The sequence below is a fragment of the Trachemys scripta genome, chromosome 11 (genome assembly GCF_013100865.1).
Source record: "Trachemys scripta elegans isolate TJP31775 chromosome 11, CAS_Tse_1.0, whole genome shotgun sequence".
Lineage (NCBI taxonomy): Eukaryota > Metazoa > Chordata > Testudines > Emydidae > Trachemys > Trachemys scripta.
This window is the reverse complement of record NC_048308.1, coordinates 36,630,294-36,653,943: the sequence shown is the minus strand read 5'-3', so window position 1 is coordinate 36,653,943 and position 23,650 is coordinate 36,630,294. Positions and strand designations below refer to the sequence as shown.

Sequence of the window (23,650 nt, the reverse complement as noted above, 5' to 3'; positions counted from 1 at the left end):
CGCAAAGCTTCCTGCTGTCGGGGGAGGTTCCTGGAGGTGGGTCTTACCCGGCCCCAGGAGCGGCTTCTGCAGGGGAAGAGGAAGTCCCATCCCTCACCAGCCTGGCCAGGACCAGCAGCTGGAGCCTGGCGTACAGTAGGAGCCCACAGCCAGAGCGCTCACTGCTCTGCCCTTATATTTATCAACAGAACTAACTATTCATGGGGTATAATTAGGGCCCTACCGAATTCACGGTTCATTTTGGTCAATTTCACCGTCATAGGATTTTAAAAATCATAAATGTCACGGGGGTTTCAGATATTTAAATCTGAAATGTCACGGTGTTGTAACTGTGCGGGTCCCACGGTGTTGTAACTGTGCGGGTCCCAACTCTAAAGGGTGTCATGGAATGGGGGAGGGGGGGTCTCAAGGATATTGTAGAGGAGGTTGCAGTAATGTTACCCTTATTGTGCGTTGTTGCTGGCGGTTACTCGTGACACACAAGGTTTTTATAATACAACTTCACAATATCAATCAGAATTTACAAGTTGCATAGATATAGCCCCAATTCAAAACAGTGACACCGTGCTCTCACTTGTTTGTCTCGTATCTGAAGTACTCTTCTTGTGTTCCATATGTCTAAGGTTTAAAATTCCTAAAGTTGCTGGAATCAAAGGTTCAGATTCCAGCCCTTCATCTTTTGGGGGTAGAAACTTTTAGTGCCACAAGTTTATTATGCAGTCATCTTTTGGATAGACTTTAAAAACCAAGTTTCTGCCTACTCTGCATTGACATTACAGATAGCATGGTATTTTTCTTAAGAACACTATTTTGCCCACATATCCTTTCTGCAATGCGTTGTGCAGTTTGTCATCACCCTCCAACCCACATGTGACTGTATGTCAAGGGCCCTGGATATATATATGATTATTTTCAAAATACTTTTTAAATCCTTTTGAACAAAAGGCGCGATTATACTATTAATGTAAGTTATTACAGAATCATATATTAAATGTGATTATTGCCACATAGATGCGAATTGTACAATTGGTCCATAGAAACAAACTAATATATTCATGAATTACGGATAACTATTCACTTGGACTACATACATCTGCTCTTTTTTCAGATTTCCTCTTTGTTATGTAACTTAGGCTGGCAGTCACAATCAGTGCAGGCACCATCTTCAGAGTGGTCCCTAATTTTTACATTTTGCAGGTTTTGAGACCCCGGGAAGCGCTTTCAATTACTCCTTGTATGTTTATTGTACAGTTACATCCCTAGTGAAAATGTATATGCTATTCTACTGTAATGTTTTGATATGAAAGTCCTATTTTTAAAAAATGAACCTTTTAGGTTTCCCATAATTTGGCTCAGTTTTTCCTTTTCCCTTTCTTCACTACATATTTTCTTTCAACTTACACTATATTGGTGTCTTCTGCTGTGTCTGTTTCAGTGTCTGCCCCACTCTAATTTTTCTGTAAAGTTAAATAATGGTTCCTTCTTATTTTCACTCTCTCTTCCTCTACTTCCCTTCAATTTTTCCTTTTTGCTCAATCCTCTCTCCCATTTTCTCCTCAAATCTTTTACTTCTTTCTCTTGCTTCATGTTTAATGTCTCTCCTTTCCTTCTCTTTCTGCAACCCCCATCACGTACTGATTCCACCTGCACACATATCTACAGGTCTCCATATTTAAATAAAAATAGTAGCTATTAATTTATTTTCCACAAATAGACAATTACTCAGAGGTATTTGGTGGCCAAAAAAGTCTTATGCTACAGTCAGCTGACTCTGCCGGAGCCTGAGGGCTGTAATTAGTTCCCGGGGTTTGTAAAATAATTGAAGATGTAGATGACACTGGAACTGATTGCTGTCACCTGCTTTCTGAATAAAATCAGTCAATGAGGATAAAATAAATCCTCATTTCTCCTAGCAAGAAATTATAACAAAATGTTTTGTTGACAGATGTCTCAACACCCTGAGAATATACTGATCTTTCATAAAATTATACTAATTTCTTTTTATTTAAATGAACACCACAAAACTATTGGTTTCCTCCCTTCTCCAAGGAAAAAAAATAGAAAACATGATAATTTACACTAAACTGCTCCTTGCTTCAAACAGAAAGGAGCAATGAGGCACAAATGTGCTCAGAGTAATTAACTCTTTGTTCCCATATTGACTATTTTCAAAGCTTACATTTAACATAAAATGAATTGGTCAAGCATCAAAATCTAGCACTAGAGGGTTTATTATTTGTATATATGTTTGTGAAATTAGTACGTGTTGTATTGTAGTATTAATTTGAACAGAAAATTTTTTGTTACCAAAAGCTTTATGAAACACAAAATCTTTGTTTGTTTGTGATGGATCTAGGAGACATTAATCTTACTACCTACTTCTGTTCTATATAAATATGATGTAGGATATTCAGTCTAAGATAGGCAAAAATGAGCAATGCTTATGCTGGATTTTTTTTTTAAATGAAAAATTTTCTACGATGCTATTTTAAAATATTAAAATAATTCTCCCATGTCAATGGAGCACAAACATAATGTGTTTTCTTCTAGATTTAGAGTAACAAAAGAATACATTGCCCCCTAATGGGAACACAGTAGCAAAAAGACATGGTTTTTGAGTTCTTTTCTTGATGTCTAAGTATTCTTCACTGTTTAGTAAAATGAAGTCCTGAAGTGGCCATTTGTTGTTTTTTACTACTCCTTTTGAGGTGACTATGTGATTATGAAAAGCAAGAGAATAAGGACTAATGGCTTGTCTACATTACTGGCTGGATCCACGGGCAGCAATCGATCCAGCAGGGGTCGATTTATCACGTCTAGTCTAGACGCGATAAATCAACCACCGAGCGCTCTCCTGTCGACTCTGGTACTCCACCGGAGTGAGAGGCGCAGGCAGAGTCGACGGGGGAGCGTCAGCCGTAGACTTACCACAGTGAAGACACCGCGGTAAGTAGATCTAAGTACATTGACTTCAGCTACAATATTCACATAGCTGAAGTTGCGTAACTTAGATCGATTCCCCCCCAGTGCAGACCAGGCCTCAGAGAGAATAGAGAAAGGCATGATATGGGGTTTCTTCACAAAAATTAGCTTGTTTTGTATACCTCAACATTCAAACCACAACCTTTGGAGTAGAATAGCAGAAATGTTTTCCTGCTTATGTGTTTATGTGATGCGATGGAAGTCCATGTGGGGCTACTCAAAGGCAAAATTTATCTGCCTTTATATACTATGTTCTGCCATGATTGCACCTCACCAAAGTGTGGAGAGAGGCCTATAAAAAACAGTTACCTCATTTTCCATAGACTTCGTTTTAAAGATCTAAAGTACAGCCTCTTCTGTTAACAAGCAAAAGCAATATATTAAATGACAATGAATTATTAAAGAGCCATCCTAACTGCTCTCCAGCAGCAAGAGGATGACAACCGTAACTCAACAGGCATCCCAGACACCTCCATAGACAACAGTGTTTCTTATGGGCCCCTCTCCCAGGGATAATACAATGTCATCAAGCAGTGATGGTGTGCAGAGGCAAGTGAGGGCTCTGGCCTGGAATCTCCAAACTAATATTCTTCAAGCTATTTGAAAAAGTCTGTTAATTTTTTTAAATCATAGAAGTATCAAAAATTACAGGTTTACAATGTAATGAATGGGATAGGACAACTTAAGTTGGAGTCTCCTATTTTTCCTCATATAATACATGAGTGAGGTGACAGCCAATTAAGTTGACCAAATGTAAATAAATTTAATTTAAAAAGAAAACCACCACACAATACAATTAACTTGTGATTCTCACTGCCAGAAGTTAGCACTGAGTCCAAAAGCCTACCAGGACACAAAGGATTAGACCAGGGGTAGACAACCTATGTCACATGTGCCGAAGGCGGCACACGAGCTGATTTTGAGTGGCACTCACACTGCCTGGGTCCTGGCCACCGGTCCAGGGGGCTCTGCATTTTATTTTAATTTTAAATGAAGCTTCTTAAACATTTTGAAACCTTATTTAATTTACATACAACAACAGTTGAGTTATATATTATAGACTTATAGAAAGAGACCTTCTAAAAAGGTTAAAGTGTATTACTGGCACGCGAGACCTTAAATTAGAGTGAATAAATGAAGACTCGGCACATCACTTCTGAAAGGTTGCTGACTCCTGGATTAGACATTTATATGGATAATGAGAACACCCACAGTTACATAGACATGTGACTTCAGCGGGCTTACTCACATGAGTGAAGTTAAGCACCTGCCCACAGGTTTGCAGGATTGGGGCCTTAGTATTATTTAGAAAGAGGAGTTAGATTGTTTTTGTTTTCAGAGAATACCTATTTATGAGCACAAACTATGTAACATACTTAACAAAACATCATCTACACTTACAGTCTAAAAGTTAGTTTTCACTTTGATTCATGGTAATGTATTACCAAACACTCCCCTCAAAAATTATCTTGCTAAAAAAAAATATGTCATCGGCTATCGGGGGTCTGTTCTTTTCAGCTGCCCCATGCCAGCTCTTATTGTGAAACAGCAGAGATGAATTAATCAGTCAGCACTTTCAAAAGAGCAGCTGGAGAGAAAAGACACTAGCACTGCTTTGAGACTGAAGCTGCTAGAGAAGAGTCTTCTAATGTTCTCCCTCTCAAACATCAAGGATAACAGGCATTCTATATATATCTAGATCACCAGCACTTGCTGCTGTAATCACATCCTTTATTATTTTCAATATTAAGGAATACTGGTATGCATTTTTGATTCCACAGGAAGACAGAAAAAGATGGTCCCCCATAGATCTTTTTATTTTTCATTTCTATCTATGCATAGGACAAACTAAACTAATTTGGAGAGATGATTATATATTATTTTGATAGGTGAATGGCAAGATGTATCCAATGTCTGCTAAATTTACAATATCTACATTAAATTTACTGAACCTACATATTTTCTTCCTGTTTAGTTTGGAACTCTTCTTCTTCCCTACAAGGAAACTTTGCATATCTATTTAACCTACTGCATTGTCTTTTGTCAAAGAGAGAGTTTAGCAACTTCATTCATATGAGGTATCACATTCTACATACAGAAGGGAGGAGGTGCTGTAGGAGTGATGAAAAACTGCATGTTTGGCTCACATATTTATTTTACCCTTCAAAAGTCACAAGCACATTTTTATCCTCAATTCTTCTCACGTTTGTATTTTTAAATACAGATAAATATTACCTGTTTTTCTGTAATGCTCATAAGTCTCTGTTTTGACTTTACTTTTCTTGATCTACCCTTTTCTTCTCCCCATTCCAGAGACTATTATTCTTATTTCCAGTGTTAACAGGGACAGCTTGCAGGAGGCAGCAAACAGTCCTTTGCAAGTGGAGCATAGTAGGTGCTTCTTGTTTCAGGCACAGTATGAAACCAGTAGCCCTATTGCACTCCTTCCCCCAAACTCCTGGTCAGGACTCTACGTAGATCATTACTGGAGACATTGGCTGGAGTACTGATTTTTAACAAGGAGTCCCAGATTTCCTTTTTCCTCTTTATAGAGCTTAGTTAGCCTATTTAATCTCTTCAGTAGGAAAGATTTGCTGTCTGTCTTCCCATTCATCACTGATCCTGTAGACTGGAAATAGTGAGAAAAAATTTCCTTTCTGTGAAGGTCAGGAAAATCCTTTTTCTTTTAGGCAATAGGTGATGCAGCGTCATCAGACAAATCTAAGGCCTTGAGCACTACACTGATTAAGTAGCTAATATCCTCTGGACCAAAACTCTTCAGAGTGGTGTCCTTACAGTAAGAGATCTATTTTAGAGAGGATGAGAGAGAAATTTGCCCTTTTTCTTTGAAGAATATCATTGGCTTTCTTTTTAGATTCCTTCCTCGGGTACAGAAGATATGTCAGACTTCTTAGCGACCAGCAAGTGGGGCTCTTTGCTATGTGATAAAGCATACTTTTTGCTGCTATATTTTTAGTTGACCTCCGTACTTAAGCTGAGTGAGAGCTATCTAGGTTCGGCAGAGGTTTTGGCTTTCTTGAAATCAGTGTCAAGACAGACTACCAGCTGTGACCGAAGAAGGCAAAAGGGGAGACAGGCACACCCAGATGGCTGAGGAGCCAGCAGCAGCAATAGGAATGTTTGCATACGCCTGGGAGATGCTCATAATAGCAAAAGATCAGGATGTGGTTGAAAGAGAGTTTTACCTTTTTCTATGACTCCTGTAAGAAGTTACCTGGGAGTCTACTCAATTGTGCTCACATTACTAAACTCTGCGAGATAGAAATGCTACAATCTATACTGGGGGGAACAATACAAGAACCAAATGACTTTCCCGGAAGAAACAACATATATCATCTCTGGATGGTGGATCTAAATTTCAGTGTGGAAAGTGTGGTTCGATCCAAAGGATGGAGCCAAGAACTATCATTTGATTTGGCTAAGGAGCTTGGTACAGAGTTCAATAGAGAGCATACTTATTATCTGTGCAATGTCAATTTGTTTCAAGTGCTTAAGAAATTCTGTGTATTAAGAAAGCTAGCTAGGCTGATGGAAAACATTGAAGTAACTGATTAAAACAGACACTGGCATTATATTCTTGACAACTGGCATTATCAAGTCATCTGATAATACAGAATGCTGCGCTCTAAACTGAACAAGAGCCATTAGAGAGGACGTAGAAACAACCTAATGAGACACTTTTTCATTGCTTAGGACCACTATACAAGGATAAGAAGGTGTTGAGCACTTCATTTTAAGGACAGCTTACAAGAGTCCCAAATACTCTTCCAATATTCATATACATGTAAATTTCCTTCCAATTTAAAAAACTGGTGCTGTAAGCTCATATGGAGATCACTGTTTCCTTTGGCTTTCTCACAGTCAGCTCTGACTGGAAGCCTACACCAGAAATGACCTTTCATCCCAGGTTGAGATCAAAAATGTTGAATTTTCCTATCTCCATCTGCTGCTATCAGGGCACTTTGAATTAATAGTTAGTTGGAAAAGATAAGCAAGTACAACTACTTAAGAAAAGTGAAAAATATGGAAAAATAGGATTTTGTAATATTTATGGGACATTAGAGAATTAAATACCGTAATGAAACACACATCAAAGGAACATCAGAATGTAATAGAGAAGACAGGTGGGAGAGAGAATCTGGATCAAAAATGTCTGTACTACATTAGAAGATGAACACTGCTACTTAGACACTGAAGGAATCAATAGTATTTATAAAAAAACTCAAGGAGATGAGATCTCTGTTTTCATATACCCTTCTCCTTAGCATATGTTATTTACATAAGAAGAAAGAAGGTATTTCATATCACATTACATAACATGCTATGGTAGGCTAGGAGAATTCCGTTCTGCATTCTTCTGACCAAATCCTAGAAAAAAAAGCAATTGAGATATCTGAGCTTTTTATAAACCTTTACAATATTCCAAAGTAAAAAATAAAATTTGTACAAATATTAGGGGATATAATTATTTCTCTTTAACAACAACGTTTCAAGAACTCTGACCTCATGTTGCTATCAATGCCTAATGTCACACCACTTCTAAAGAACCTACATGTGAGATAAAGAGGACTTGACATGCATGTTTGTGTTGTACATGGTATACAAACACATATTTTCATAAATTCACAAAATTTTTAAACCTTAAAATGACAATTACATGGCCAGATTTCCTTTATCATTCTTGTCACACTGGCTCAGTCACTGACTCTAGCAGCTACATTAATCATTCTTAATTTTACTTCCCAAGTGCAGCTGCCCTCATGGTGCAATCTACTAAAACAGCACTTGACCTATTTGTTCCCACCATTTTCACTGACACTTGCTGCTGTAATAGCTCACCTGGGACACCATATTCCATTTTCTGCAATATCTTATCAACCAACTTTACAGTTGTTACAAGACTAATATAGAGTGATGTGCTTAATCACAAGAGAGATACCTGAGTACCACAGCTGTGAGAGAATCAATGCAAGATCTATGGGAGCTTACATTTGCATGGATTTTAAATTGTCCTATACTGAACAGAAGCAGGTTTAGAAAGACCACAAAGTTAGTATAGTACTGTACAAATAAAGCCTACATTTCCTAAGAATAAGATTCAACTCAAAATAGTATTAAATTACTACATAAGGAAACAAATTGCTCGCCAGCAATCATTTCATCAAGAAAGAAAGAAAGAAAGAAAGATTCAGTTCTATCTACATAAAGATAATGAAGAAACTGCAGGTATTTTGTAAGTAATTTTTTTTTAACGGAACAAAATACAGGACTATGGAAGGATAATTATACATGGCAAAAAAAGAAGAATTTTGTCAGGCTTATGTTTCTAAATGATACTTTGTAAAATGACTATACAGAGAGAAAAACAAGAATTCCCTTTTTAAAAAGTGCAGCATCTGTTTTATAAGTACAGCTAACTCATACACTTGAGGGACATATTTTCACTCAGTCCACAGACATCCCAATGACATGAATGGACTCTCTCTGTATGGGAGGTTGAGGACAGAACATTCTCATTAAGTTACACACTATTTCATAAAACCTGTTGTCTAGGGAAAAACAATTCTCTTGTCATTAGTCAAAATCTTACTGTTCAAAGCTAAACATATTAATACTAAACTCAAGTCCAGTTTGATTCTGTTCTAGCAGGACCTACATTTAAACAGGAGTCTATTTTATTGCAAGATTTAATGTGACTGAATAGTATTCTAGTCAGCTGACTATCCAAGCTTTTTTACCAATTTAATGAATGCAATATAAATAGCGTGTGAATGAGTTAATAATTAGATGACATTCATGGTTTTGTAGTTTGTTAAACAACATGATCTTAGTTTAAATAGTGCATTTCAACTGACGCATCTAAAGCCCTTTTTCAAATTTTCTGAACTATGGGCAGATATTCAAAACTACTCCCAGACCTGACTTAACCATGTAAAAGACATGCTTAGATACGACTCTGAGATTTACACTGTCAGGTGTGTGAACATTTGTCCCAAATATTATTTCAGGTATTTCTAGTATATAAAATCACTAGAGTATACAGGAATTATGCAATTCAGCTTTCAAGTGCAGCCATTGCTGCAACCACAGCCATGGCTAACATATTGTAGCAGAACTACACAACAATTTAGGACAGCAACTGAAGAACACCATGTTCCACTGAAATTTCAGTATATAATATTGATAAAAATAGCAAAGCAAGCTTAGGAAATTGCAATTATATTTATAAAAAAGGAGAAAAACAACAACATTTTAGGGTATGTAAAAAGGTTAACAGAACTTAATTTCAAAGTCTTTTCTTTCCCCTCTGGAGTGTGACATGGCCCAAACTCTCGTAACATAAAATGAAAATATTAATTGTTTTTGTCCAAAAATCCTATACTAAAAAATTCTGCTATGTACGAAAATGAATCAGGATTGAAATCTTAAGGTTTTGTTTCTGAGACTATTTACCTTTCAACACATGCAATTAATTCCCATTAGTATACCATGAATTCTGTGTATCAAAAGGCAAAGTACTCTATCACAATATTCAATGCAAACTTCTCTAGTCAGCTTCTGACAGGCTGAGTGATTAATCAGGAGTTTATCAGAAAAACCTTTTAAAGTACTATAACTTAACCATTTTTAATGAAACGTGTGTTGTGTACTAGTTTATGTACATCATCTGTATTTAACCTGGGGTATGAGAGAAAGAGAGAACTTGCATTAAATTACATACTGGACCCTTGGAGGATGTCTTTCAAACACATTTTTCATTTTTAAAAAAAATTGTGCTTTGTTTTAAATAAAAGCTACAGTTTGAGTGCTCTTTTGATATTAATATAAAAGTCAAATGTTTTTACAGTGCTTTAAGGTCTGGTGAGTTTCGTTCATTCCACTTTTATCATACATCAAAAAATCGTAAATGGTACTACTATGGGGCTGATAAGTCTCATATTTCTCAAGACGCATGGCTCAAGATAAAAACATTCCTTTACTCACTACAGGCCACTTTCTCCAATTATAAAAAATTACCTTAACTCAGAAACATTAAAATGGCAGAGCATGAACAGACACTGATAGTCATGTGGGCCAAAAGGCCAGACTGCTACTATCAAAGACCTGTCATTTATTAATGGATTGTACTCAAAACACATCCAGTACTTTCTATACATAGCAAGAGACAATCCTTTTCCCAGCGAGCGCACAAATACTTTTCACTTCTAGAGAGACTTTCATTAAAGGTTTTCATAGCACTTTACAAATATTATGCGTCACAACAAACTTGTGAGAGAGGTAATATATCCATTTCACAGGTGGGTAAAAGGCAGTAAGAAAATCTCCATTATACCAATTTTACGTTTGAATAAATTAAGGCACAATGACTCGCTCAAGGTACCCAAACACAGACAGAAACAAAACTGGGAACAGAACTGTAGTCATCATCACCAGCCATTAGACAATACCTCCATTACAAGAATTCCTATGGAAATAAGCCTTACACAGCAGAAGCAGTTGTTCAGCAGCTGTGTGGGAAATGTTTTGCTAATACACACTGGATAATATGCTGCTTATTGTACATTACATTCAAAAATTGATGTTAAAATAACATTATTTAGATTGCAAAGCGAAGCACTTGAAAGTTAGAAGATGTCCACACAATCTTAATTCTCCCTCTTTGTGCATCCACCCTGTGCAGAGAATGAGGCAGTGGTTTTATGTAGAAAATAGTATCTGATTATGTTATTAAAGACAACATAATGCAAATGCACAAGTGGGCAGAATTAAGGTTGCATGGATAATTGTAAATCTGGTGCTTCCTAACTTTAAAATGCTAGGATTTTTTTTATTTTTTTTTAAAGGAGAAAGTTGAAAACAAATCCTATTATGTGTAACTGTATCCTTCCGTCAGTTATCAGCAGAATTTGAAGCTAGGTCTTCAGCAATGCAACACAGACTGCAAACCACTTAAGCTACAGAACTAACTAAATTGGCTGGTAAAAGCGGAAGGTTGCATCACCTCTACTCCTCCAAGAAAGGGAATGAATCACAGGGTCTTGATGCTGGGTCTTGGCAGTGATTGTGGGTGACAGAGCCCAGCCCCAGCTCCCCCGCCACACACATACACCCCACCCCAGGGCTGGGGTAAGCTCCTGGTCCATGTGGTGCCCAAGAGGTGGGCATGGGCCACTGGGACCATGTGCCAGTCTGGGTGGAGAGCCTAGCACAGTCCAGCTCCCTCAATTATAGCTGCTGTGATAGCTCCCTAGCCTTCCCAGTATAGCATCCGCTGCAGCATGAGCCCGGCCTCAAAATGTGCTGTTATTATTTTGGCAGGCTGCCCAAATTTCCCTGAAAAAGGTAAACCACAGAAGGGAAATGATCATTTTTAATACTTTATATCTCAGCGAATTCATGGGAGAAAGAAAAGGTACTTCTTAGCTCTCCTTGCCAAACAGCAAGGTGTTTCTAAAAACAATGGAAGTGTAAAAGCTTCTCAAAGTAACGGTCACAAGAATTTTTATCATGACAAATGTTAAACAAACTAAACATAGGTGTCACCACCAGCTCCCCCATTAAAGAGTCAGTGTGTTCATCTAGCGTGAGTTACACAAACACAAAGTTGTGGATATCTTTACTTACTAGCGATAGCAGCCAGGGTTGTATAAAAATTCTCTGGCAAAGTAAACTGCTTTTGTATAAGCATTATCTTTTGCTTTTAAAACGCTTATAGGTGCTTTGTTTTTATAATTTTAAGTCATTCAAATGATATTACATGGTTTTGATATTTGCTTTCTAAATGGATTATCTTTACAATACAGGAATATTCTTTGTAAGTTACACTTCTGTTTTCTCTTAACGAAAATTACAGTGAACAAAAACAAAAAATTAGCAATCTGAAAAAAACTAGCATAGAAATAATAAAAAGTTGACAATAGCAGACCTAGAAAATATGCTAAAATGTAAAAACAGGCAGCATCTTTATTTTAAGCTAAATTTCACAGTTCTCATTTAATTTTAAAATAATTTAAATCATACAATAAATTAAACTTACTTAAACAAGATCTTTTTCCAGCTGTGCTTGCCCCGCCTAAGCATAAATTGCCTCCTCGATGAACCAGTTCAAGTTCCAAGTTTGTTCTGCATAAAATATATAAAGCTATTAGGATGGAACTTCAGTATTCAAGTGACAAAAAGGAACTTCCATAAGCTCGCATTGTATACCATAGAGAAGACCGCTGCGCATTAGTCGCTTGGTGGTTACATAAAGGAAAGGTTTGACTATTAAAAATAGCAAAATATAATACTTTTGTGATTTAAACAGCTTGGTTGGCAAGTATTGTATGAGGCACTCAAACTACAGTGGTGACTGCATTACAGATAACTAAATATATTTATTTTGCGGCATGTATCATTTTCAGACACTTTCACAACTCATTGCTGCTAGTGGAATGTTTGTGTAAACCTGGAAAGACAACAAAATTTTAAGAAGTTAGATATATTACGAATATGTGACTTCCTTTGTGAGGCACAGAATTTTTTAAAGTAATTTACAAACAAACAAACATAAATCAGATGCTTCATCTTCAGATTATTTTAATTCCATTACAATGGAAGCCCTGTCTTTTGTTTGGTAGCAATGTTATTGGACGCTGTGGAGGTAAATTTTCAGTGAAACGCACTGGGATTTAGCTGTGTCACTCATTATTATGAGACGGGATTGTGCAATGAAATCCCTGCATGTCACGTTAACACTTTATTTCTTAGTATACTATAATACTCTGATAATTAGATACTATTTTTTGGCCAAATTCATTAACAATGTTTGACTTTGGAATTGGATGTTTATGTGCTGTATTACCGTTTACCCTCAAGACACTGATCAAGCAATTTACATTTTGTCTTCTGAAAGTTTGTTTTAACAAATAAAGATGCATTCCTACATTTCTGGTGTAGGAAGACAAAATTACTGTGCTAAAGTGATATTCTGCTAAATTAATTCAAACGGCAATCTTTTTCCTTATAAGTTTTTCTTTAATTGAAATTAAATAAACCATTTCTAGACTCAGCTTAATTTGATTGAATATCACTAATTGCAAGAAAACCTATTTTAGAATTTTAGGCATATGCATATTTAATCTAAACTATAGGATGAAGAGAACAGAAAAATACTTCATTCAAAATAAAATATTTTGGAAAAATTTCAGCTCTATCGGTTTAAGAGACTACTGGGTTCTTGATATACAGTGTTTGTAAAGATACTTTCATATGTTTCTAAAATAGTAACATTTCAAAATATTAATATCCCTAAATTTGCAGCTCATGCCACCCATTTCTGAAGGAATGCTTTAATCCTCTCTACTCAGGAAAAAAAAAAAAAAAAAAAAAGGCAATTTAACACTGATAATGTTCCTGCTCAGAGCTCCATCTGGTAGCTGCTGATAAGGGCATCTGTGTGACAGGGGAATTTTCCACTCTTCAGGCGATTTGCAGTGCTCACTGAACTTCTAAAAACCTACCAGCAAAGAAGCAGGGACAGGGATTTCATATTAGTGGGCAGAATAGCAAGTGTAGATCAGCATGTGTTAGTTCATCTTTGGAATATAAATGAGACAAAATGTTTTATTTCTACAAATCTTCTGATGACTAATTTGTAAATTAATGGCAGTCTTCTACTACTATAACCAAGACATTTGCTAGATGTTATTTAAATGATTTAATCAGATAATCAGAAACAGTATCTCAATCTCTTAAGAACAAATTTGTCATATCTAGAATTTTCAATTTTCCTTTCACTAAGACATATATATAATTTTACAAAAGCAAAAGTCAAGGACAAATCTGACAGAACAAGACATGCATGCAGTACTATGCTCCATAGGAGGAGAGTCCTGGTGACAATCTCTCCCCAGCCCTCCTTCCCCCCAGCACACTCACTCTCTTTCCCTCCCAAGAGAGTACGGCACCTCCTTATAGTGTATCATATCTCCACAGCAGAAACACCAGCCCTCTTCCAGTGAGGCATCCCCTCCAAACGTGCTCATATTTATGGGAGATACTTTCCCCTATTATGCTCAATCTTCTGAGAGACTAGAGCACTTCTCCCATAAATAGGCACTTTCTACATGGCTTTTTTCCCCATATTACCTAAAAACATAGAACATTAGGGTTCGAAGAGACCTCAGTAGGTCATCTAGTCCAACCCCCTGCTCAAAGTTCAGTTGTTGGAGAGACCTGCACTACACTTCCTGTTTTCTTCATCCCCATTCACATTCCCATCCATACTAACGTATTGGTTAGCCCCTACAGTCAATCACCCACTGATGGAGAAAAGTAAAGCTGAACTCTCACCATCTAATCTCCTGTCACTGATGGAAAAGTAGGGGCACCTGACATACTCTAAATAAGAGAGTGGAAAGTAAACTTGTCTCTCAATCGAATCCTTTTGCCAGAAGCTGGGAATGAGCGACAGGGGATGGATCACTTGATGATTACCTGTTCTGTTCATTCCCTCTGGGGCACCTGGCACTAGCCACTGTCAGAAGACATGATACTGTGCTAGATGGAATTTTGGTCTGACCCAGTAGGGCTGTTCTTATCCTCCACTATCCCACCTCCCTCAATTAAAAGCAAGAGAGATCAGCCACTTCCAGCTTGATACTCCATCTCTCTCAGAAGAGGAGAAGCAAAAGGAAGCGTAGCCTCTCCAGCTTTCACTGGGGCAGGGACACAGGTAGCACAGCCTCATTCGGATTGCTCTTCCTCCCACTGAAGAAACTGAGAAGGGAGGGCTGCTTTGGCTCAGGCCTTGCTTCCTTCTGCTGCAAGGAAGGGACCGTTTTTAACTAGTGCTTGTGAACACCAATTAATCTGAAAATATATGTGATGCCTTGTTTTTTAGTAGCCATCAGAACACAGAGTAATACAGGGGTATAGATAAGTTAACCCTCTGCTACTGCTCTTGACCAGGAGGGGCAGATAATGGGATGGAAAGCATGTCTGGAGGAACCAGCCCCTCTCCTCCCTTTTCACAGGAACAAGTATTAGAATGGGAAAGTCCACTAACACTACCACTGCCTCTCTCTCTCATCTCTTTAAAGAGTTAGCATGTACGAGTCAGTGAAAGGGAAAGGAGGGGCAAGGGAGAACTGTGTGTCAATGTATACATAGCTGACAACATAAACAATGGCTTTGTCTAAACATCCAAAAAAGCAAAGATCTATCATATGCAATGCAGCAGAAGCAGTTTACATGATGCTGCCACAAATGACAACCATCAGTACAACATGGAGCTATTACAATTAAAAGTAACATACAGTGATGTTATGAGTATAATATAATCTCTCATTGAAAGGTGACAGGGCCAGAAAGAGTTAATTAACTCACAGACTGACCTGACCCATGGCTGACCTGTAGAGACTGGTTAGGAAGATAGGTAAATGAATAGAGCTTTGAAATGTAAGTCTGTATTGCTAGAGGTAGAAGGGTAGGTGTTTGCTCAGGTCTTGTGATGTAAGCAAACAAGTCTTGTCTATTGCTATAACTTTAATTCAAAGATCAAAAAAAGAATATTAACATTTATGATGATACTTGAGTGAAATAGTATTATTGTCTATATGTCTCTGTGAAGGTTGTGGTAACCTGTATCTGAACTGTTTAATGGATAAATTACCCTGTGCTAATTGCCAGAATGTTTGGAAGGAGAATTAAGCCTATTGTTTTCTCAGTCCGAAAGGCTGCTGGAAATGTATAAGAACCCTGGGACACAACCCTTCTTCATCTCAGATCTACTTTGGGTTTCAAGAGGGGGGACCCTTAAGCCATAAGGATTGAGATCTCCAGTCATTGTCTAGAGCCACCCTGAATATGGACATTGGACTATAACCTCTGGACTATTTCTAAAAGGACTTTTGTCAATTACAAGCTCACCTCTGCTATGTATCTGAATCTCAAGAATTGAATTCAAGTCTGTATGTATATTGATCTTTAAGCAACACTCACTCTTTTCTTTTTTAATAAATTTTAGCTTAGTTAATAAGAATTGACTATAGCGTATATTTTGGGTAAGATCTAAGTTATAATTGGACCTGGGTATGTGGTTGATCCTTTGGAATTGGAAGAACCTTTTCTTTTATATGATGAGATAAGATTTTCAGTAATCATCATCGTATCTGACGTGTATGTCTGGATGGAGGCCTGAGGCTGGGTACTTTAAGGGACCTGCGTTGTTTGGACTTCTGAGTAACCATTGAGGTACTATAGAAGCTGTTTTGTGCTGGCTTGGTAAACATAAATATTGGAATATCCACCAGCTTTTGGGGTTTGTCTGCCCCGTTTGGTTTGCAGTTCACCCTAATTGAGTGACCTCAGCTGGCTCCCACGGGCAACACCATCACACATACATACACCACTGTACCAGGCCTATAAACGCCTGTTAAGAGAGAGAAATGGAGCAAATGGAGGAACAGACTTAGGTAGCAAGATAAGAGATTGGGTGAAAGAAAGACGGAACCTCTATAGATAGCTAAGTAGCTTCTTCTCCAGCTGCACACACAGACCAGGAGGCAATGGCCACGGAATGTCTCTAGTACTGGGACAGCTGGCAAGAACCAGCTCTCTCCCCCTTAACAGCTGCAAAATACCCCTTCTACTTCCACTCCTTTACCTCTACTTGCATGTGTCCAGGCAGCAAGAGAGTAATAGGTGAGGAAAGGATGTTGCATTCACACTGCTATGGAAAGGAATGAACTGCTACCACTGGCTACCTCAGGGCACCATAACTCAATCAATAACACCCCACTTTCAGTATGTGGAGTTTACAAATGGCTGCCCAAATGCCCCTTTCATCTATTGCCTATGGTATCTTCTCCTCAGCTTTGCTTCAAAATTTCTTCTTACCTGCAAAATGGCTACCTAGAGAAGGCAGGGAAGGACATTTCTCTTACTACAGATACCCCAGCCTATCCTCTGACAGAAAATGGGACAAAGGGCTGATTAAAGCAAGAAGATTCAGAGATTTAAAGATTAATTCACTGGCTAATAAAATGGCAAGGTTGAAGGTCCAGTGGATATAATCAAAAAATATTTTTGAAAAGTGCTTTATTAGGAAGTGGCCAATTGTCATCTTGACCACTTTACGTTGTGCCTTTACCACAACTCTCTATTTGTCCATGTTTTTGATTGTAAGCTCTTCCATGTTTGTACAGTGTCTAGTGTATTTTACACAGGCAGAACCAAATTAATAATAATAGTGAACCAACTATATACAGTTTGACTAAGACAGACACAAAAGGAGAAAAGTGGGCAAGAAGGTAAGAATCTACAAATAGCAGAAACATCCAGAACAGTTATTTAGTGTGCTAAAAGGAGAAATGAGACAGGATTAAGAAGGGAAAATTTAGGCTGAATACCAGGATAAACTTCCTGATAGTGAGGAGTATTATTCGGTCATTTAGCAATGAAGTGGAGGATACTCTCTTCCATGGACATTTAAAATTACACAAAACAAGACACTAGAAAACCTACAACAAAGAACAATCCTGCTTCAAATAAGGAGGTGAACTGCTGACCTGCATAGGACATATTCTTATTTCTATTAATGGTATGTATATTAAAGTTAAAGTAAAAGCTTTTAAAATTAAGGTTTATGATCATAGATATTCCAACTCTATAGTCCTTATACAGATAAAATTCAATAGGAGTTCTGTGCACATTTGGATTGCTGAATCAAGTTCTAAATCATTAAGAGTGAAATTAACACTGCTGCAAAAGACCTGGCAAAGGCCCTCCATGTTACTTCACATGTATGGGAACAATATGGAGTGGGTGGATCCAGTGTCTGAAAATGTCCATGTAGGAGAAACAGAAAGCAGCAACCACTTATCCAGTCTAAAGGATGAAAGAACAGCCATGGATGGGGAGTGAATTTTATCTCTCCCACCCTAAAGGATGTTCATGTCATTTACTTCTAAAGCAGTGTAAGGAACAATGTAACACTGTTCTGGTCTGGGATATTTTTTTAACTCTCACAGGAGAAACGCTGAATTCTGAATTTAGATTTTAGCACAAACACAGAATGTCCAATTTACTTTTTAAATTGGTTCAGCTGACATTTTCTATGTTGCATACCTTTTATATTATTATAAACAGGTTTTTGCATTTTAAAAAGGCATTTAAGCAAATCATTTTTCACACAAGGAACATATTCATTTGTTGAGCTAAACAGAGCGACAAGAAAACCTCAACTGTGTACCCTTATATACAATAGAGTGTATAGATTATAGTACACTCCATGTAAATATAACTGTTTTCTATTTTGAAATTGTACATAAAAATGAAGTTACTCTTTCACATTAGCTAAATATTCTACTTACAATGTCAACAAGACCCAAGAAAATCATTAAACAATTATTATGAAACAAAATGCAACTAAAGTATTCTTTAAAAAATTCAAATAATTTTCCATTAATTTAATTGACTAGTTTGTTTCATAAATAAAGGCAACAGTGGTTAGTTTTTATGGATATATAATAGACACAACAGGGCTGTGAATCTTTACTGTGTCATGACTGTATTTGAATCAGCAAAATATTTGTATGAAAGCTTTAAATATTTGGAATCAATAAATTGTTCAGAAGAGGATTAAAATGTTACTCAGAATTAACAAAAAATCATCATTAGAAACTATATCAAAACCAAAAACTTTCTTTTACCAGTTAAGGTTGCTATGTTAAATTATAACAATATATTTACCCTTTGCATCACTTACAAAATCAGGAAGTGATTAATTAAGGATATGATAGGGCTCATCAATCTATAGATGCACCAGGGCTCTGTTTGGTGCACAGCTGAGAAAAGGGAGGAGAAAAGTGGGTGGCATTAGGCCACCTTTCTTCTCATTCACTTATCCCTGATCATGGGCATTGCCTAAGGGCCATTATGCGGGCAGCGATAATCAGCATGCAATCCATGCAAAAAGGAGGGGAAGACTGAGGGAAGAGGACTGGCTGGAAGTGGGTGGTACAAAGCTGATAGAGCTGGGTTTACACAATCAGGTGAATCCCTATGCAAGCAAAATCTCCAGCTGCACTTTTTTACGGTAGCTTTAAGTTCCCTTTAAGCTGCCAAAGAGGCACAAAGGACAACTGGCATAGGACAGAACCTGGTCCATAAGTCTTATACTGTCCACTTTATTCTTATCATATGCATATTTCACCACAACACAGCCTTGACTCTGACCCATGATTTTTATCATCTTGATTTCAATTTCCAAACATTTTAAAGGGACAGTATTAAACGGGAAACATTATCAGTATTGTTTTAAAAACTATGTATCATTGTTCTTTCTTGTACATATATGGACAGATCTTGCAGTCGTACCCTTGGAAGCAGACATTTGTGCCCCTACTGAGGCCCACTGAAGTCAGTGGTGCACTGGGTGGGGGTACGAACCCAGGTGTAGGAATCAAATTGCAGGATAAGGCCTTTCATTGAAAAAGAAAAGTGTGTAACTTAACTTATTTACAAAAAAACCCGATGTGTGTGGATTTGCATTTAAAACGGAATCAATGTGTTCTAAGAAGAACTGTATGCTGCAGTTCTCTTTTGAGATTACTGATGACAGAACAGTATTTATTTCGGGAATTAATGTGCATTATGATGCCATTTTTTTTTTTAAACCCGTGATAAAGAGTAAATGGTTAGGCTATTATGCAGGCAGTTTAAGATTTATGATACTGTACCTTAAACTGGTCATTTCCTTGCTTTCCAGTATTTCAGTTTTGCACATGATAACTCAGTAAACTGTTGCCACTAAGCAACCATAATTGGGTTTTAAAAGAAATTGATGCTGATCAAATATTAAATATTAGCATTCGCATTTTAACAAAATCCTGAAGTTCATAGCTAAACTGCTTAAATTTTCCTTTTGTTTTTATAACACTCTAAGGCAGTGGTCACCACTCGTAGATCACAATTGACTGGTCGATCCTGGAACCTCTGCCAGTTGATCGCAATCCGTGGCCGCTAAAAGTCCGGCAGCGCAGCGGGGCTAAGGCAGGCTCCCTGCCTGCCCCGGCCCCATTCCGCTCCCAGAAGTGGCCAGCACATCCCTGCAGCCCCCCCAGGGGGTTGGGGGGGGGTGGAGGCAGGGATCTCCACACACAGCTCCCGTCTACAAGCACCACCCCCGCAGCTCCCATTGGCCGGGAACAGAGAACTGTGGCTAATGGGAGCTGTGGGGCAGGGCTTGCAGGCAGGAGCAGCACGCGGAGCCGTGTGCACCCCTCCCCCCATGGGCCGCAGGGGTGTGTTGGCCACTTTCGGGAGCAGCGTGGGGCTGGGGCAGGCAGGGAGCCTGCTTTAGCCCCGCTGCACCGCCGACCGGGAGCCCCCTGAGGTAAATGCCATCAGGCAGGGGCCCACACCCCAACCCCCAGCCCTAAGCCCCTTCTCAGAGACAGCACCAAATACTCCTTCCTGCACCCCAAACCTCCTGTCCCATCCCTGACCCCCCTCCCGGAGCCAGCACCTCATACCTCCTCCTACACCCCAACACTCTGCCCCAGCCTGGAGCCCCCTCCTGCACCCAAACTCCCTCCCAGAACTTACACCCCTCATCCCCTCCCACACTCCAAACCCCTTGGCCCCAGCCCAGAGCCTGCAACCCCCTGCCCCAGCCCGGTGAAAATGAGTGAGGATGGGGGAGAGCGAGCAACAGGGGAGGATGGAGTGAGCAGGGTGGGGCTTTGAGGAAGGGGTTGAGTCTCAGGGAAGGGGCAGGGTAGATCCTGGATTGCACTTAAATTCAAAAAGTAATCTTGTGCGTAAAAAGGTTGGAGACCACTGCTCTAAGGGTACAGCTATTCATCACTATGTGGAAACCATTGCTCTTCTGTCAAACTTCACCTGCTCAGCCACACTAGAGTAGCTTCCTGCCTGTCCAGGAAAAGGTTGCTAGTCCTCATACTAGTATGTCACATCATTACTATTTAACATTTTCCTATTTCTCAAGCAGAAAATAACTAGCTGCAGTACCATAAAAGAAAACTTTGTAACATGGGAGGAAAGAAGATATTATGCTGAATGAGCTAGACTCAAAGAAATTAAACAGGCTCTTTGATTAGCAAATTCTATTTTGCTTTAATTGCATTTTTTCCCACACAAGTAAGTCTGTAAGAATAGCACTCTGTAGCCATAACAACTTGTGTTGAGAGCCAGTCAGCTCTCCCATATTAAGTAGGCTCAGGCCCAATCAATACATAAATGGGTGACCTATGGGAAGATATGTTGACTATTCAGTAAGCAACACCTCATTCCTTTGAGTCAGTGCTAAGCCGATGCCCCAACACGGTGGTTGTGTCCCTTGATAATGGAGATGTGGTCCTTCAGAGGATATGCAGAACTCAGGTCCTATCTCTCCACCTCATTAGCCTAGCTATTCTTATTTAACCCTTGTCTCCTAAGGTCCATTCTGACACAGATAGTTCACTTCACACAACTAGTGATGTTATGACAAGTTTCACAATAATGTGTGTTTTTCTTAAAGCTCCAGCGGTTGGAGTTATGTGAATACATGTGAAACTCAGAATTCATTAAGAAACAAAAACAAACACAAAACAACCCCCTCCCTAAAATTCTAGCTCTGATTGTCCTAGAGTGAAAAATGTGACCCGAGGGCACCCTACATGTTGAAAAAACAGAAAATAAAAAGAACCCAAACTTTATTATTATTTTTTAAATCTCATGATTTTGGTGGGTTTTACTAATTATTTTTTGGGGCACTATTACTAATAACAAATGCAAAAGGAACAGTCAAAATAGCTTAATGGACCTACCTAGCTACAGAATACATGAAGAGAAAATCATTGTCTGGTGATCCAGGAGTCTTACTGTAGTCTGTATATTTCTTCTGGGTCGTACTTTTTATATCTTTCATTACAGATTCCATTTCCTTACTAAGATTGGTTTCAGACTACGAAAAAAGAAAAGGCATTAATAGGTTAATTTACTCATCTGGAGAAAAGCAATATACAATTACAAAGCTTAACATTGTCAGTATAGCTATACACAATAACATTTATGTGTTATATGAAAAATATGTATTAACAGCTGCTATCATACTTTTTTGTCCAGTAGAAAGGTATATTCTGAATAGGCAGGGAGATGGACAAAGCAATTTCACTGTTTTGTCTACATAATGTACAGAATTTTTAGTCTGTGCTATCCTAAAGTCAAGTCAATGGGGCATATGGATTGTGCAACAAGTACATGAAAATAACACATTTAAAATTGCAATCCTTAGCAAATGGAAGTATTGTTACTCTGAAATACCTTTTAAATAGAGGTATTTCCTATGAGATTGGAAGACTAACATGATTTTACAGATTTAATTACATTGAATGACATTATAAAGCAGCTATATTATGTATGAGTAGATGTAAATTGTTATCTTTGCAAAACAAATAATCCATACGATTACATGTTCTGAACATACTTTAAATAGCTTCCAGTTATAAGGGATTCATGTTTTACATTGAAAAAATATAGTGAGCTTCATAAAATACGATTCAGTTCTATGTAAATTACAAGAATGAATTGAATTAAATGAATAAGAAAAATTCATTCAAAAAATAAACTTTTCAATTAATAATATTTTGGTCATAACTCTGTTTTTATTTGGTTACATTTAATCCATTAAAAATAGTACAATTTTCCCATACAGAAAGAGGAGGAAAAATGTGGCTTTATAATTTAAATAAGTCACAGAAAGAAATATGAAACAAAGTTGAAAGATAGAGGCAAATTAACAAGGATCTTTCTGCCTTACACTGATGCTTACTGGGAAAGTTCCCAGCTGTTCTTGAAGCTCTTCCACCTCTTTTATAAGATCTTGCATACTCTTGTTACTATGACATTGTAAAAGGCTTCTTTCCACATTGTTTCCAGGATAACAAGGAAGAACACTGTTTGCAAATTGCCTACAGAGGGGACAGGTAAATTCTCCTTTGTCCACAGAAAAACCCTGGAGGACCTGGTCATTCTAAAAAATAAATAAAAAAAAAGGTAGATACATATGAACTCAGTGAAGATGACAATTGTGTTCTTGAAATTTTATAGACAATATCTCACAGATAAAAATATAGACAATATCTCACAGATAAAAATATAGACCATCTACAAATAACTGAAAACCAAGAATGATACGAATATGTGCTTAATTTTGTAAGAGCACTCTAATTACTAAGACTGTCTCATGATATCCCCATAATTTACAAGTATTCCAGAATGTCCAAGACAATCCCATAGTTAATATGTCCCACAGTTAAAGGAGAGATATTCCTGCTGTTCCCATATCACAAAAACAGTGATTGTATCATCTCTAACTGACACTCCGATTTGCTTGAACAAATTCTGCGTGGGACATGGATAGGGTACCATATCTCATAAATAAAAAAAGAGGACCCTCCACGGGCCCTGGCCCCGCCCATTTTCCCACCCCTAACCCCGCCCCAACTCCGCCCCCTCCTCCCTCCCACTCCCAGCCAGGGGGAAAGGGCTGCCCCAGCGCTACCGGCTTCAGGGTTTGCCGGGCAGCCCCCAGACCCTGCGCCCCCGGCCGGCGCTTCCCCAGCGCAGCTGGAGCCCGGGATGGGAAGCGCCCAGC

General features: G+C 38.2%; 1 protein-coding gene across 1 annotated transcript in view; it reads right to left on the bottom strand.

The window, feature by feature from the left end:
• UBR3 (ubiquitin protein ligase E3 component n-recognin 3) overlaps window positions 1-23,650 on the bottom strand; it is a 171,110-nt gene that overhangs the window by 39,326 nt on the left and 108,134 nt on the right. Inside the window, exons 26-28 of the mRNA XM_034786048.1 lie at window positions 22,826-23,026; window positions 21,822-21,958; window positions 12,041-12,126 (exon numbers count right to left, since the gene is read on the bottom strand). Of these exons, the coding sequence (XP_034641939.1) occupies window positions 12,041-12,126; window positions 21,822-21,958; window positions 22,826-23,026 (424 nt within the window). The remainder of the gene's footprint in view (window positions 1-12,040; window positions 12,127-21,821; window positions 21,959-22,825; window positions 23,027-23,650) is intronic.